The sequence below is a fragment of the Aquarana catesbeiana genome, linkage group LG02, assembly GCF_042186555.1.
Source record: "Aquarana catesbeiana isolate 2022-GZ linkage group LG02, ASM4218655v1, whole genome shotgun sequence".
In the NCBI taxonomy this organism is placed as follows: domain Eukaryota; kingdom Metazoa; phylum Chordata; class Amphibia; order Anura; family Ranidae; genus Aquarana; species Aquarana catesbeiana.
In genome coordinates, this window is record NC_133325.1 from 141,062,423 (window position 1) to 141,077,322 (window position 14,900).

At 43.1% G+C, this 14,900-nt stretch overlaps 1 protein-coding gene across 1 annotated transcript; it reads right to left on the reverse strand.

The window, feature by feature from the left end:
• Window positions 1-374: 374 nt before the first annotated feature.
• LOC141127270 (keratin, type II cytoskeletal 8-like) lies at window positions 375-14,549 on the reverse strand. Its single transcript, XM_073613548.1, has 9 exons — window positions 14,110-14,549; window positions 6,641-6,849; window positions 5,646-5,706; window positions 5,470-5,565; window positions 4,081-4,245; window positions 3,015-3,140; window positions 2,298-2,518; window positions 2,122-2,177; window positions 375-1,164 (listed from the first exon to the last, which is right to left on the reverse strand). The coding sequence occupies exons 1-9, from the start codon at window positions 14,467-14,469 to the stop codon at window positions 923-925; spliced, it is 1,536 nt and encodes a 511-aa protein (XP_073469649.1). The 5' UTR covers window positions 14,470-14,549; the 3' UTR covers window positions 375-922.
• Between the last annotated feature and the right edge of the window lie 351 nt (window positions 14,550-14,900).

The window sequence follows — 14,900 nt, forward strand, 5'->3', positions numbered from 1 at the left end:
ACTGCTGCTCACCCTTGGCCAACCACCCTTGGGTGGTTGCTGTCCATCCTAGGTTGGGTTTAACAATTTCTGCAGCCCTCTGTATTGCTTGCTTAACTCTGATGCAAGATTAAGGCCATTGTGAAATGCTTTGTTAACCATACAATTCTTTTCTAAAAACTACTGAAACAAAACTGGTAGGCTTATTTTCTTCTACCCATAGTCTGACTGGCATATCTGTCTGTTTATGAACCAATGTACATTGTGTTTGTTCTAAGTGCTGCCCCTATTTAAGTCCAAACTTTAAAAATTACAATTTGCTTTTCCCTGTCATCTCAATTTTTAGCTGGCAATATGATTTGCCCTTACATGCCAAGTTATGTAGTGAAAGAGACTTTTTTAAAAAAAAAATGTTTATTAAGAGAGATTAGAAGGTGCGAGACAAAATGAGCACTTCCAGTATCCACCTAGCAAAGGATGGACAAAGCACACTGCAAGAGATCATCACCTAGCAGGTTGTGGTAAGAATTGCACAGGAAGCCAAGTAAGGAATAAAGGAAGAGGAGACAGCAAAGCTGAGCCCACTGGAAACCAAGCCCACCTTAAGTTGAGCCTGCTGGGAAGGAATCAATACAAGTTGGTGCAGCAGTACAATAAAGAACTAACAATGTCTAGTTCCTCCTGTTATCCCCATTTTTACATACAAGTAAACATTTTTAAATCTCAAACTTGGGAGAGCACCAGTTAGTGTCTAGCACTGGTGGCACAAGCTGGAGTAGCTTGATCCGGGTTAAAATGTCCAAGGAAATGAAAAAAAAAAAAAAAAAAAAAAAGAAGGTTTAAAGACATCTACACCAACAGTCCTGATTTCTGTCTTGAAGAAGGCTCATCTGAAATAGAGTCCTGGCTGTGGGACAGCTTGATGCGTCAGTGGAAAAGGCACTCATTTTGAGAAGATGTCTGAGGACTCGGACAGAACTCTTCCATCTTTGGTCTCAACGGTCTTCACTACAACGCTGCGTTTGGTTCTGGAGGTTTCCAGGGGAGAGGAACTGACACTGCTGGCATATGAATAATTGCCCCCCGTTCCACTACCAAATCCACCACCATATCCACCACCATATCCACCACTACTATAACCACCACTGAATCCACTTTGTAGTCCACCACTGTAGGCACTAACTCCTATGGGAAAGAAAACAGGTGTCACCCACATGCAGTAAAGCAAAATACTTTTTTTGAATCAAAAACAATTTCATTGCCACAAGCAATCATTGCAAGGTTTATGCCAAACATTTTGAGTCATTCGTGAACTAGCTTTCACCATCTGGACTACAATTAGCTGACCAGCTTTGTCAGCTATGCATTACTGTATATAAATTAGTTTTATTTGGTCTTTAAAGGATAAAAACACATAGGCTGTCATTGCCAATCCCTTTCTGAAAATACTAGTATTGCAAAAAATTAAAAGTAAACAGCACCTCACATTGTAACACCATAAGGCCCACAAATTACACTATCCTGCACACTAAAAAGGATTGTTTGAGCGACTAGTGTGAACAGGCCATAAATCTCTAATTATAAGGGGGGGGGGACCCCCACAGATCAGGTGTTAAGACTTCACTTGTTACATGCTCGCTCTGCATCAATAGATCAGAAAAATATAGATACAAAATTAAAAAAAATAAATAAAAACAAACTAAGCAACTAACATTTTTCAGAAGGTCAGTAATGGCAGCTGCTGTATCATGAAAGGCCATCTTTTCTAGATAGTCCCCTTACATCTGTATCTGGAACAAGTCCTTCAGGCATCACCCATTTAATCTTTTTTGCTCTTGATGCATACACCTATAGGGCAAATCGCTAAGGCAGCATACGCTTTTTCAATTCTAATTTAAAGGCAAGTTCAGCACAAATACCCATTCTTAAAGCTGTAATGACAGCTATGAAATTGTCCTTGTGGCTCAGCAACTTTAGTAGGCTATATGTGCCATGTACAGTATTGTATCCAGTGTGGCACCATAGGCAATGCACCCAATGAGACCCTGCCTATCACTCAGCTTTGCTTCCTAGCTCCAGTGGCAGCTGTCTAATGGTTATATGAATACAGAAGTGAATATTTTAAGTTAAAGATTGCATTACCTGAGTAACCGGTGGTCTTGGTCTGAATGCTAAGGTTCTGAATACCTGATTCCAGCCTGTAAATAAAAAGTTTTAATGTAAAATGTAATGTTTAAAGTTTAAAAAAAAAAAAACACACAAACACCACACAGATCACATGACTATTCTAATAAAGAGCACGAAAAGTGTAATGTTACCTGCTCTCCTCTCCTTCCAGCAGTTTCCTGTAGGTGGCAATCTCAATATCCAGAGCGAGTTTGACATTCATCAGTTCCTGGTATTCTCTTAGTTGGCGAGCCATGTCCTGCTTGGCCTTCTGTAGAGCACCCTCCAGCTCAGACAACTTGCTGCGGGCATCCTTCAGTGCCAGTTCCCCACGCTCCTCAGCCTCTGCAATCTGTGCTTCAAGGTTTGCGCGCTGTAGGAATAGATAACAAAATTACACAGGAAGTCCAGATGGTCAAGGTCTTTTACATTTGATATTTTGTAACTTGGGAATTTAAATGAGGAGCCTCCCAGTACAACAAACATTTCAGTAACTGAAGCTGATGGATGTACCATGGAAGAGATTATACTGACTCTTAACTCTGAATAAGGTCTCAACTCTATAGAGCTTAAATAGGAATACTTTAAATAACCATTTCAGCTTTTAAGACAGAAAACTGAGTACTGTCCGTGATAAAAATTTTCAGGACAAGCTTTTGGGGTATGTCCCCTTCTTCAAGGTCCAAGCAGTACTTGAAGGGGACATACCCCGAAAGCTTGTCCTGAAAAATTGTATGTTAGTGCAAATAAAAGCATCACGGACAGTACTCAATTTTCTCTGTCACAATTGCACTAATCCGGCTACAATCAAATCAAGCTTTTAGGACAAAATGTTTAACTTCTTGGTTAAAATGATTTATATGACCCACCTGTGCTTTAAGGGCATCAATCTCAGACTGCAGCCGTGTGATGTAACGGTTGAGTTCGCTGATTTCAGTCTTTGTGTTCTTGAGGTCATCACCATGACGTCCAGCAGATGCCTGAAGTTCTTGGTACTGCAGGACATAAAAATGAGGGGGAACTCAGTAAAACAATGTGAAAGATGGTCAGGGAAACGTCATGCCATCAACCTCTGATTTTCATGAGCTCATCTACAATTTCCTTACAGCAGCTGCTCAGTGTATTAAAATATGCCTGCTCAGGCCAAAACACACCAGTGTTAGATCATGGAGGGCAGTTGGCTTTGTGGTCAAACAAACCTTGTCACTTCCCTTCAACTCTGCAAGTGCCCCTTGTGATGATAAAGTACACTAGTGTGGGAGGGCAGAAGCACAATTCCACTCAATGAAAAATTTAAGGCATTCCCAAATCAAAACCAGTTAAAAATTAATATATTGGGGGGCATCACATCCAACTGGTCATGGTATTAAGAACCTACAGACAAGTACCATAACAGCAAATGCTCTGCACTGTATACTCATGCTCTGGATTTATCTTTGGTACAGTTTTCTAAAGCCAGCCATAAATGTTACAATCTCCTTTAGATTTGCCAAGGGTATGCAATGAGAGTCTAATCTATCCAATTTAAAAGGCAGGCCATACATTGCAATTTTCTTCTCTTTAAACCACTGCTGCTCCCTGCAGCACCACTGTTATGCCAGCAGGGCACCTTCCCCACTGGCAGAATATAATGATCACTGCTGGCGACTTTAGCCTATGGCAATGATCAGGCAAAAAACAAACCATGGTTTGACTTCAGTCCAACCAGCCTGCTCATAGATCGATTGAAACATCGATCAGTCTATGGCCAGCTAAAGACTCTTCCCTTGCACTACAAAGCTTTAAGCATCTTAACATTGTACAATCAAAATTGCAATATGTATAATCTTTCAACTCATCCAAAACCAGATAACTGGTTCTTTGCGCCATCCACCAGTAAACATGCACATTTACACTATGGGGCCCAAAAGAGATTGCAAATTATTATAGTCTCACCTTCAGCTGGTACATGCTCTCAACTTCAGCACGGCTCTTATTGGCGATATCTTCATACTGAGCTTTCACTTCTGCAATGATGCTGTCCAGGTCCAAGTTTCGGTTGTTATCCATAGACAGGACAACTTGAGTGTCAGAAATCTGGGACTGCAGCTCACGAAGCTCCTGCAGACCAGGAGGGAAAAAAAAAAAAAAAAAAAAAGTTAGTTAAAAAACAGAACAGCATAGTATTACAGCTTGATTTCAACAAAACCCAAAAGCTCAAGGCTTCACAAATGGGATGAAAAGGTTTGTGCTGTGCAAAAAAAACCACATCTATGTGCACCTTCCTTCAAAAGCTGGTTACCATTTTTCTAAAGCTTGTTGGGACACCTGGGACACCTGGAGGGAAATGACAGCTAACATTTAGCCCCGGTTCACACAGGGGCGACTTGTCAGGCAACCTAGCTGCCTGACAAGTCGCGTCCCGTTCTCTACTACAGAACCGTTCTAATAGGAGCGATGCAAGTCGCTCCGACTTAGAAAAAGGTTCCTGTAGTATTTTTGGGGCGACACCCAACAAGCAAAATCCCATTCATTTCAATGGCACCTGTTTACATCTGAGCGTTTTGTCACCTTAAGCAAAAAATGCCTGAAAAACGCCCTAAGCTCAAAACATGAGCTTCTTTGGGGCAGATTACAGGCGCTTTTCTGCCTTTTACATTGGTGCATGAACAAAATCGCACGATTTTAAAACTGCAGCCTAAATGTTTTTAGCTGCCATTGTGTTCTTGCATGTGTTCCTAACACTTTGAGGAAAGGGGTTCGTCCTCATAATTTATCCATTGCTATATATGCATGTTCCAAAAAAGGAGAGATTCTCATATACAAGCATTAGGACACCACTTTACAGAGGTCTTGAGGTGTTGTGGCTTCTACATATATTTGCAACTTAAACCTCGGTTTTAAATTCAAAATGTTTGTCATTTTGGTTTTATTTTTTTTTGGCAGGCTAGCTAGTAAATGTGCTGGGAACAATTTAGGATGGAAAGGTTTCCAGGAACGAAAAATATGTCATTTATGAAATTTGACAGGATGCATACAGTCTGAAATTGACAATTGCATTGAATGATGGAATAAAGCCAAAGCCAGCATTGTACAATATCAAAATGCTATACTGATAATATGTTCTACATATAGGGGCATCTGTAGCTCTAAAAGGAAAAAATATGTGCAGACATGCACACACATTGTCAAGTTCAGAAAAGAAACCAAAAAATTAGGATATGAACACATTAAAAATGTTGAATGTTCAGCAAGTTCAGTTCTTTGAACATGTTTTTCCAGAGCACATTGATTTACAGCCAATAGGATTTTCATCTTATAAAGAAAGATTAATGGCCGTCTCACCTCCTCATAAAGATGACGCAGGAAGTTAATCTCATCTGTTAGACTTTCCAGTTTTGCCTCCAATTGCACTTTGTTCATGTAAGCCTCATCCACATCCTATAGACAAAGCGTTAGGAGTTACTGATCATACTACGCACAGAGAATATCAAGAAGTTGAAATGTCTTTACAGTCTCACCTTCTTCAGCAGGACAAACTCATTCTCCATTTCAGTACGCTTGTTGATTTCATCTTCATATCTGAAAAAAATAAATAAAATAGGTTTGAATTCATAGTGTTAAAGTTAAAAAGTAATTAATGGAGGAAGGGAAGCTGTCACTTTAAGATGAAAATGAAAAAGTTGGCAGAATTTCTTGAATATGAGGTCTCCAGACATGCTTTTCTCTGCACCAGTTCCCAGTGCCCATTTATGGTTATAAAACTTCTCAATTTCGTCAACCCTTCTCAAGGAGCTCCATCCCTCTTATTTAGAAATTCGATCCAAGCACAATATTTTCTCAAATGCAGACAGTAGGTCATATTAAAATAGATTACACTGAAAACTCCATAAGTGGGGAGAGAGAATGCAGTTGTAACTCATTGGTTATAAAGAGAAATGTCAAAAAAAAAAAAAAAAAAAAAAAAAAAACCACAAAACCCCCACACCCACCACTCCTGACGGCTTTGAGCTTTTCTTCCTCCTGCACACCCTAATGCAGTAGGCTGCACACACCTATGATTATGGCACACAGTCCCAACACAAAAACAAGGCGCTTTGCCTTATGTATTATAGTTGAGTTCATACCAACATGCCGTTTACTGAAAAAAGTTGCAGTTCGTTGCAATGTGCTATAACACATCAAACACTGCTGTGAATAGAGCTGGTTGTCACATAAGCTGGACTTCATACATGTGTACCTTTGTTCATCTCCATCACATAGTGGCTTGATGGGACAAGAAAAATAAGTATGTTTATGCTGCCAGGAAATGACAAGGACATTCTGGCAAGAACAGGTATTCCCCGTACTTGCTGAAAATGTTTTCCCAAAATAAAACAAACAATGCCTGGCATTTTACCAGAAGCCTATTATGTTACTTCCGAGCATCAGTCAGGTCTGTAGTTTTAACAAACACCCGAGAGACAGTCTTGCATGGACTAAATCCCTTACACATCAGCAACAAGTGGGAACTCACTTGTTCTTGAAGTCCTCCACCAGACCCTGCATGTTTCCAAGTTCAGATTCCAGACGCAGCTTCTCCTGGCCCAAGGTGTCAAGCTGGCGGCGCAGGTTGTTAATATAGGCTTCAAACATGCCATCGATGTTACTGCGGGTTGTTTTTTGGTTCTGAAGAAGGCCCCACTTGGTTTCCAGCATCTTGTTCTGTTGTTCTAAGAAGCGAACCTACAAGGACAAGAGATGGATACTATTATATGATCAGCAACACTACACAAGATCTGCTAAAAAGCGGTGCAAGTACAATACAGTAAGGCAAAATGCTCTGCTGAGGAAATCAAGTCGTTGAAAAAAGTAGACTATTGATGGTGTCAAAATGCATTTTGATCTTTGTCGTTTCCAACCAGTGTTCCATGGAAGCCAATGGTTTGTGTAGTTTTTTTTTTTTTTTTTAATATATAAAAGTGTTCTTTGAGCTGTGGCTGAATTATCTGATCTCATGTTGCCTGTATAGTTTCAGGTCAAACCACCTTTGACAGGGCCAGCAATAATCTACGGCTACTACAACTGCATGACCTTGCTTTAGGCTACTTTCACACTGCGGCAGTTTAGGCATTTTAGCACTAGAAAGGAGACTCTAAAAAGCACCTGAAAACTGCATCCCATTCAGGGCAATGAGTGTTTTCACACTGGGGAGGTGCTCTTGCGTGACGTTAGAAAAAGTCCTGCAAGCAGCATCTTTGGGGAGGCTTGGAAGCACTATAAACTCCCAAAATACCCCTGCCCATTGGAATGGAAGGGCAGCGTTTCTAAAGTGCCTTGGAGGAGGAGAAGTCCAGCCTGGGCTCATTTTGCTGGGTTTCTCCTATGGGTCACAGGAGTGCAAATTAGTTTTGCACTCCTGTGACCAGCAGCAGAGCAGTCTGAAGTCCACTCTCTGCTGAAAGTCACCAAGTTTAGTTCAGGCCCCACGTCACCCCAACTTCCGAAGTCTGGATCCGCCAGGTGCCGAGATGGCCACTCCCCACCCCTCCACAGCTCAGCGCTCCAATGAGTGTGGAGGAGCAGAGCAGGAGAGCTGCTGATTGACAGGCAGCAGCTCTCCTCTCGAGGAGATGAGAACCGAGCCATCAGCGGTGTTCGGTGGCTCGGTTCTCAGCAAAGAGACACCGGTGACAGATGCTGCATCCACCTAGGAAAGTATGATTGGCACTGCAGTGTGAAAGGGGTCTTACAGAAGCCTCACATACTGTACATCGAGTAGCTTGTCTTAACACCATTTGGCAATAGGGTGGATAGTAAGAACAAACCGTTGGTGGAGACTGAAGACAGGTTTGGAAAGAAAACAGCAGAACACGTCTTCCCTACAGCAGCAATGCACAGATCATCAATTGCACCACACCATTTAGGTTCCCCTTCCTCATGGCTGACTTAAGGTTTCTTACTTTGCAAAACTCTTTACCTGACCTAGATAACGGTTACAGCATTTTACACTTAAATTTAGAAGACTGTCTTTCTTTGAAGGGGGTACACTTCTGAGTGGTCATCCCAATTCCAGTTTTACTACCAAAGCTGGCCATACATAAAAAAAAAAAATTTTGTATATTTTTTTTTTTTTTTTATACACACACACTCAATTTCCTTTAGATTTACCTTCCACGTAGTGCAAGGGCCTACCTGAGTGCACACAAATTGAAAGTGTTTAGGTAAATCTAATGGAAAATTTTACAAGCAAATTGTATAATGTATGGCCAAAATAGTGAACCTGGATCAAGATAGCCAGGCGCCTACACCTCCAGACACAAGTTGGCGGCAGCAGCTCTAGTTTTACTATCATTTAGACCCGCTCCTGTATACACCACTCCTAAAGCGCCCCTGCCCATTGAAATCAATGGGCAGCGCCACTTTGCATCCTTTTTCGGCCCTTGAAAGCACCCTAGTGGCCCAAAAAAAACCGACGGTAAAGTGCTGCGAAAAATAATGCTTTCCTGCCAATGCTCAGTGTGAAAGTGCCCTTAGACTAGATAAAATTGAAGTATATTGCCAATAGACACTTAAGAAAAGTTATTTTCTACCATTAACATATATTCCTGGCCTCTGTGCACTGGATCTCTACCAATAAACAGTGCAACAGTCCTTTACACAACAAGGGCAAAACTTGAACCTTAAAACTTATTTTTAATCAAATGATATACTTACCTGTTCTGTGCAATGGTTTTTGCACAGAGCAGCACCAATCCGCCTCTTCTGGGGTCCCCCGTTGACGCTCCCCTATGGCGCTTTCTATTGGGGCACCCATGCAGGCTCACTCCAGAGCTGCCCTGTCTGCATCCATTGCCACAGACATGGCAGCTTGATTCATGTAGCATTGACTTCCTGGAATCCATCTGCCCTCAGCTCAAGCATGCAGGAGAGCGCCTAACTGAGAATCTAGCCTAGGCAAGAAACTAGGAAGTAACTGAAGAAATAAAGTCACGTATGATATACTTACCCATTTACTAAAGCAATCCACTTTAACACATAGCTGATCAAAATGAAATACCAAGGGGAACCCCCAAGATCTGGTAGCGACTGTCTAAGAGGGGGGGGGGGGGAAACAACACCACAGGAGTTCTAACCCTCCAGTGTGTACCATCATGAACCCAAGTGCAGCTATGCACAGCCATTCAAATCCATAGGTGGCTGTATGCAGCATCTGGGCTCACCAGGCAGGGGTAAAAAAACAGTTTGTGGTTGCTCAGGGTGCCCATATGGAAGAGCCCTTTGCACTACATTGGCAATGCTGCTCATCGCAGGTATTGCCAATCCTCAGGCTCCTTGAGGATAATGTACATTATACTTTCACATAAGGATTATATGCTTTAAGGAAACCGCAAATTCAGGCACAAATTGACCTTTCAGAAAGGGAATCTCACTAAGAGCAGCAGCATTAAAATATTGCAATTCTGAGTATCTCCCCATATCACAATGCCAGCTCTTGAACAGGTTACTACGGCTTTGTGTACTTTCATTTTTTATTCTACGCCATGTCACCACTTGCAGAGTGACTGATGAAACTGCTGTTAAGCACAGGACAATCTCAGTTTGCAGGGTGACTTTTCTCTGCACACTGGCTTTGTGTACTTTGTGACATCAGGCTGTTTGCACAGGATAATGAGCCGGGCACAGGAGGTAAAGAGCTGACATTACCTTATAGGGCAATGTCGGCAGGTAACCATTCACCTTAGGTGCCCATCCCTTCTACAGCAAACTGATAAGAAAAAAACATTCTCAAAACTGATCTGAAGATTGCTAGTTGGCAGCTGAACTGGATTTTACCCCACCTTGTAAAGTGTTATGTTGGGCACACAGCTTACAACCTCATTGTACAATCTAACTAGATTTACAAACTAGTACACAAGTCTACTTGGTATTTAAAAGGACAACTGCACCTTTGGTACAGCTGTCCTTTAATGCTCCCTACCACCTGGTTGCATACTTACCCTCTTCACAGCCCCAATCTTTGACTGCCATACTTCATACAAGTTTGAGCAAAACCAAGCAACTTATACATTTTTCATCTACTCCCATTAAAAGTATATGGGGCCAAAAATGTGACACTGCCCCAAAGAAACGCATGTACTTTTTTGAGCTTGACGCCTTGAGAACATAGAATTGAGCCTTTATCTCTGTTGTCAAACTTCAAGAAGTACACAAGATGGGCTGCAACGGAGGGGGGGTGTACTGGGATAAAAAAAAAAAAAAAAAGAGGAAAAATATAGAGAGTTTTGTAAAATGTATATTTTTCAATTGCACCTATCTTCCTGGGGACATTGTCTGCCAATGGAGCAGATGTGAGGCAGCCATCTTGGGCACAATAGAATATCATACGAGGGCCAAATCACCTCTTTGATTGCTTGCGTCTTATTCGTAAATCTGAAGGATATTGCAGAGATTATACAATCATTAGGATTGCACATAGCCAGCCTTTAGCTCACCGACAATGTCAGATTAGTATTTTGTGTACTCTAGGTGAGGATTTTTAATTAAAACGTACATTGCTCTACCCTGCAGGGCTATATATGCTTAGCACAGTATCAATGTGGAATTGTACGGGAACACCAGAGGGTTTTGTTAAAGTCAATACAAAGACAATATTGTTGTACAGAGTGAAGTTAGCCATACACCTTCAGATCAGGTGGCCCAATGTGCAACAGATTAAGTCACTCATGTTGGTAGCCCATTCTGCAACACAGGAGCAGTCTGAGAAAGTGCAACCACCATTTAATACAGGGGAAGGATGTTAATGGCGGTCTATACATGCACACATCTACAAGATTAACTCTGCATATAGCAAACAAAAAAAAAAAAAAAAAAAAAAAAAAAGAAGGAACACCACTGAAATGCAGTTAGTGGTTACGGGCCAATAGATTTTGAACATTGCTCCTATCCTTATTAAAAAAAAAAAACAAAAAAAAACAAAACTAAGACCTTATACAATGACTTGACATTATATGGAGTCAGGACCCTACCCACTCTGGGTTCTGCAGTGTGTTTAGGTACTTTTTATTTAACCTTTAGGTGCAAATTGCCAACGGCTAGAAATTAGACTGCAATCACAATGCAAAGCTAAACTAGCAATGCAGAGATTCCAACTGAAAAAGCAACACCACTGTCACCTAAGCAGATCCTGCTCTCCCGGAAAAACAGTTCTTTAAGAAAGCATGCTTATCGCAAAATCATGTGAGAGTTGGTTTAAAGAACACATACTGCCTTATTCATTATCGCAGTAATCAGAATCCATCTTACAATGGTCTAATTTCTGCAAATGTTAGCTGAAGTGGTTGCCATTGGTTACCACACACAAAAAAAAAAAAAAAAAAAAAAAAAATCACATCTTTAAAAAGGTTAAAATAAATTAACAGCAGAATATGCAGGTGTAATTTCTACAGAATTCCTTTCTACCTCTTACACATTCAGTAGAGAATATTTTAAAATAAATTTGTTGTTTCAGAAATACTTTACAATAAGATACAATGTAACATTTATGGGCAAGTTTTTTTTTTTAAACCTTCCAGAATAAGTGGTGTCACTCCCCATGTTTTACAACCTGAGCATCCGGCTGTTACTTATGGCGACGTGTGAAAAAAGAAATTCCAACCATAAACCTAGTACAATGATTTACAAGTAGTCACATCTATAGAGAGACGTGTCTGTCCAACTAGTTATAAATATAAAATGAGTCCAGTTTCTATTTTGATACATTGAATCTCTTCCTCTACCAGGAAGGCTGGCAGTGTCAGAATGAGTAGGCACATCTCCCAAAACCATTAGAGGTCTCCAGGTCCGGGATTAGTGCCGTCTGCTGGAGAGGTCAATGGCCACCAGGAAGACAGACTGGAATTTGGCACTGTGTCACCGCCATGGGTGTGGCATTCATAAAATGTTACAAAGGATCATTAGGATTGTAGATTAATAAGAAAACCTTCTGGCTTCGGAATACTGAAGACTATTGAGCATCTAATAAAATGATTACAATGCAGGTGATACACAGTAAGGTTCTGTAACATTACACAATCAGAACTACATATGGCAAATGCATGCATTAGAAGCTCTGATCATCTGGTAACACAACCTGATCGTTTTCAGAGCCAGCCTAAAATGAGATGTGATGAAGTATTTTATCTAAAGAAAACAGCTGTAGTCAAATCGGATCATCTGCACTACGAAAAAAACTCATTTATATAAATTTGTACTTGTTCGATTCATTTCTCAGTGAGCATTGCCTGGGCTTTTTTTTTTTTTTTTTTTTTTTTTTTTTTTAAATAGTATCTGCAGCATGAGAACACATAGGTGTGTGTATAACATTATGTTGTAAGTTTTCAGCTGCACACAACACATTAAGAGAAAACAGTTTAAAAAAAACGATAGCAACCATGTACAAGATAATGTGCCAAAGCCAGGAGAGCCCTGCGCCAGGCATAGGGTGCTAAAAGTTACAGCTTCCTGTGCCAGGTATAGGGGTAAAAGTAGGAGGGTCCTGCTCCACATTTAGCATGCAGATTTGTGTGCCTGGTATAAGGTGCTATTGGGGAGGGGGGGGGCCTGTGCCTGGTATAAGGTGCTATTGGGGGGGGGGGGCTGTGCCTGGTATAAGGTGCTATTGGGGGGGGGGGCTGTGCCTGGTGGTGAAGGTAAAGAGGGTGTGCCAGGTACAGCATGCAGACTGAGGGTGTCCTATGCCACATTTAAGGGTGCTAAAGTTAGAGCTTCCTGTGCCAAGTAGGGGGCAAAGAAGGTAAGTATCCTGTGCTAGGTATAGGGTGCTGATTGTGAGGGGAACCTGTGCCAGGTATAGCACTGTTGAAGGCATGGAGATCTTGTGCCAGGTATAGGAGGATGATAAATTGTATGCGAGTCCTATGCCATTTATAGGGTGCAGAGTGTTCTGTTCTACGCATGGGGGGGTGGGGGTTGTCGAATGTTGAGGGTACAAGTGCCCTGTGCCAGGAATAAGCTTATATTAAAAGGGAGTGTTCTGGCCAGGGGTATGGGATGGTGGTAAAGGTATGAGGTTCCTGTGCAAGATATAGGGGCCAAGATGGTCCTGTAGTAAGTATAGGGTGATATAAGGAAGTGGTCTGTGCCAGTTATGGGAGGGGTGAAGGTATAGGGGTCCTGTACCAGGCATAGGGGGCCAAGATGGTTCTGTAGTAGGTATACGTGTTATGAGGGAGTGTCCAGTGCCAGGTATAGATGGAAGTGAAGTTATAGGGGTCCTGTGCCAGGTATAGGAGTCAAGATGGTCCTTTAGTAGGTATATGGTGCTAGAAGGGAGTGTTCTGTGCCAGGTATAGGGAGGTAGTGAAGGTATATGGGTCCTGTACCAGGCCAGGCATAGGGAGGTAGTGAAGGTATAGGGGGTCCTGTGCCAGGTATAGGGGGGTGGTGAAGGTATAGGGGGTCCTGTACCAGGTATGGGTGGGGGGGGTGAAGGTATAGGGGGTCCTGTACCAGGTATGGGTGGGGGGGGTGAAGGTATAGGGGGTCCTGTACCAGGTATGGGTGGGGGGGGTGAAGGTATAGGGGGTCCTGTACCAGGTATAGGTGGGGGGGTGAAGGTATAGGGGGTCCTGTACCAGGTATGGGGGGGGGGGGTGAAGGTATAGGGGGTCCTGTACCAGGTATGGGTGGGGGGTGAAGGTATAGGGGGTCCTGTACTAGGTATGGGTGGGTGGTGAAGGTATAGGGGGTCCTGTACCAGGTATGGGTGAGTGGTGAAGGTATAGGGGGTCCTGTACCAGGTATAGGTGGGTGGTGAAGGTATAGGGGGTCCTGTACCAGGTATAGGTGGGTGGTGAAGGTATAGGGGGTCCTGTGCCAGGTATAGGTGGGGGGGTGAAGGTATAGGGGGTCCTGTACCAGGTATAGCTGGGGGGGTGAAATATAGGGGGTCCTGTACCTGGTATAGGGGGGGTGAAGGTACATGGGAGGGAATTTAGCTCTCACCTTGTCAATGAAGGAGGCGAACTTGTTGTTGAGGGTCTTGATCTGCTCCTTCTCATGGGTGCGGACCTGTTGGATGTTGGGGTCGATCTCCAGGTTGAGGGGGGCCAGTAGGCTCTGGTTGACACTGACATTGGTGATCCCGGCAGAGCCCAAGCCTCCCCCCATCCCGGCTCCCCCATACGCCGTCCTGTAGCCGCTACCGAAGCGGGACCCCCCTCCATAGCTGGAGCCCAGAGAGAAGGACGCCGTGCTGGCTCTGGCTCCGGCCGGGGCTCCGCTATAGGAGAAGCTGCTGAAGCCGCCAGCGCGGGGCGCGACACTGGAGGTGCGGTAGGTAACTTTGCTCGTTCTGACCGACATGATGGTGACGATAGGAGGCGCTGTACTGAGAGGAGACTGGAGGAGTGAGAGAGTGACTGCGAACTACTCTACAGTCCGCACTTATATGTATGCTGCCCTACAGAGGGCGGGGCGCCTGCCTGTCCTCACCTGAGTGGTTGACTGTGCCAGGGAGGGGGCGGGCACAACCACCTGCCGGGGAACGCCGACACTAGGGGGAGCGCCTGAGCAATCTCCAGGAGGGTCTGGCACTGAGGGGTACGAGAGGGGGAGAGGAATGCCCAGGGGGGAGAGGAGAGCCCAACCTAATCTTCCCATATATCTGCCAAGACAATAGTCATATTCTAACTCAGACACTGGGTGGAAAGTGATTGGACCATAAAATAGTTCCGATCTGCATTCTGAAATAACATTCAGGGTATTATCAGTTGTCAGCTTTGTTTTCTATTATG

What these genes read in the sequence shown, in the direction of transcription:
- LOC141127270 (XM_073613548.1), bottom strand. Translation starts at nt 14,469, where the DNA reads ATGTCGGTCAGAACGAGCAAAGTTACCTACCGCACCTCCAGTGTCGCG. An exon ending in TCGCCTCCTTCATTGACAAG is followed by an intron (nt 6,850 to 14,109) that starts GTGAGAGCTAAA and finishes TTGTCCTTGTAG; the next exon opens with GTTCGCTTCTTAGAACAACA. An exon ending in TGCGTCATCTTTATGAGGAG is followed by an intron (nt 4,246 to 5,469) that starts GTGAGACGGCCA and finishes CCTGGTCTGCAG; the next exon opens with GAGCTTCGTGAGCTGCAGTC.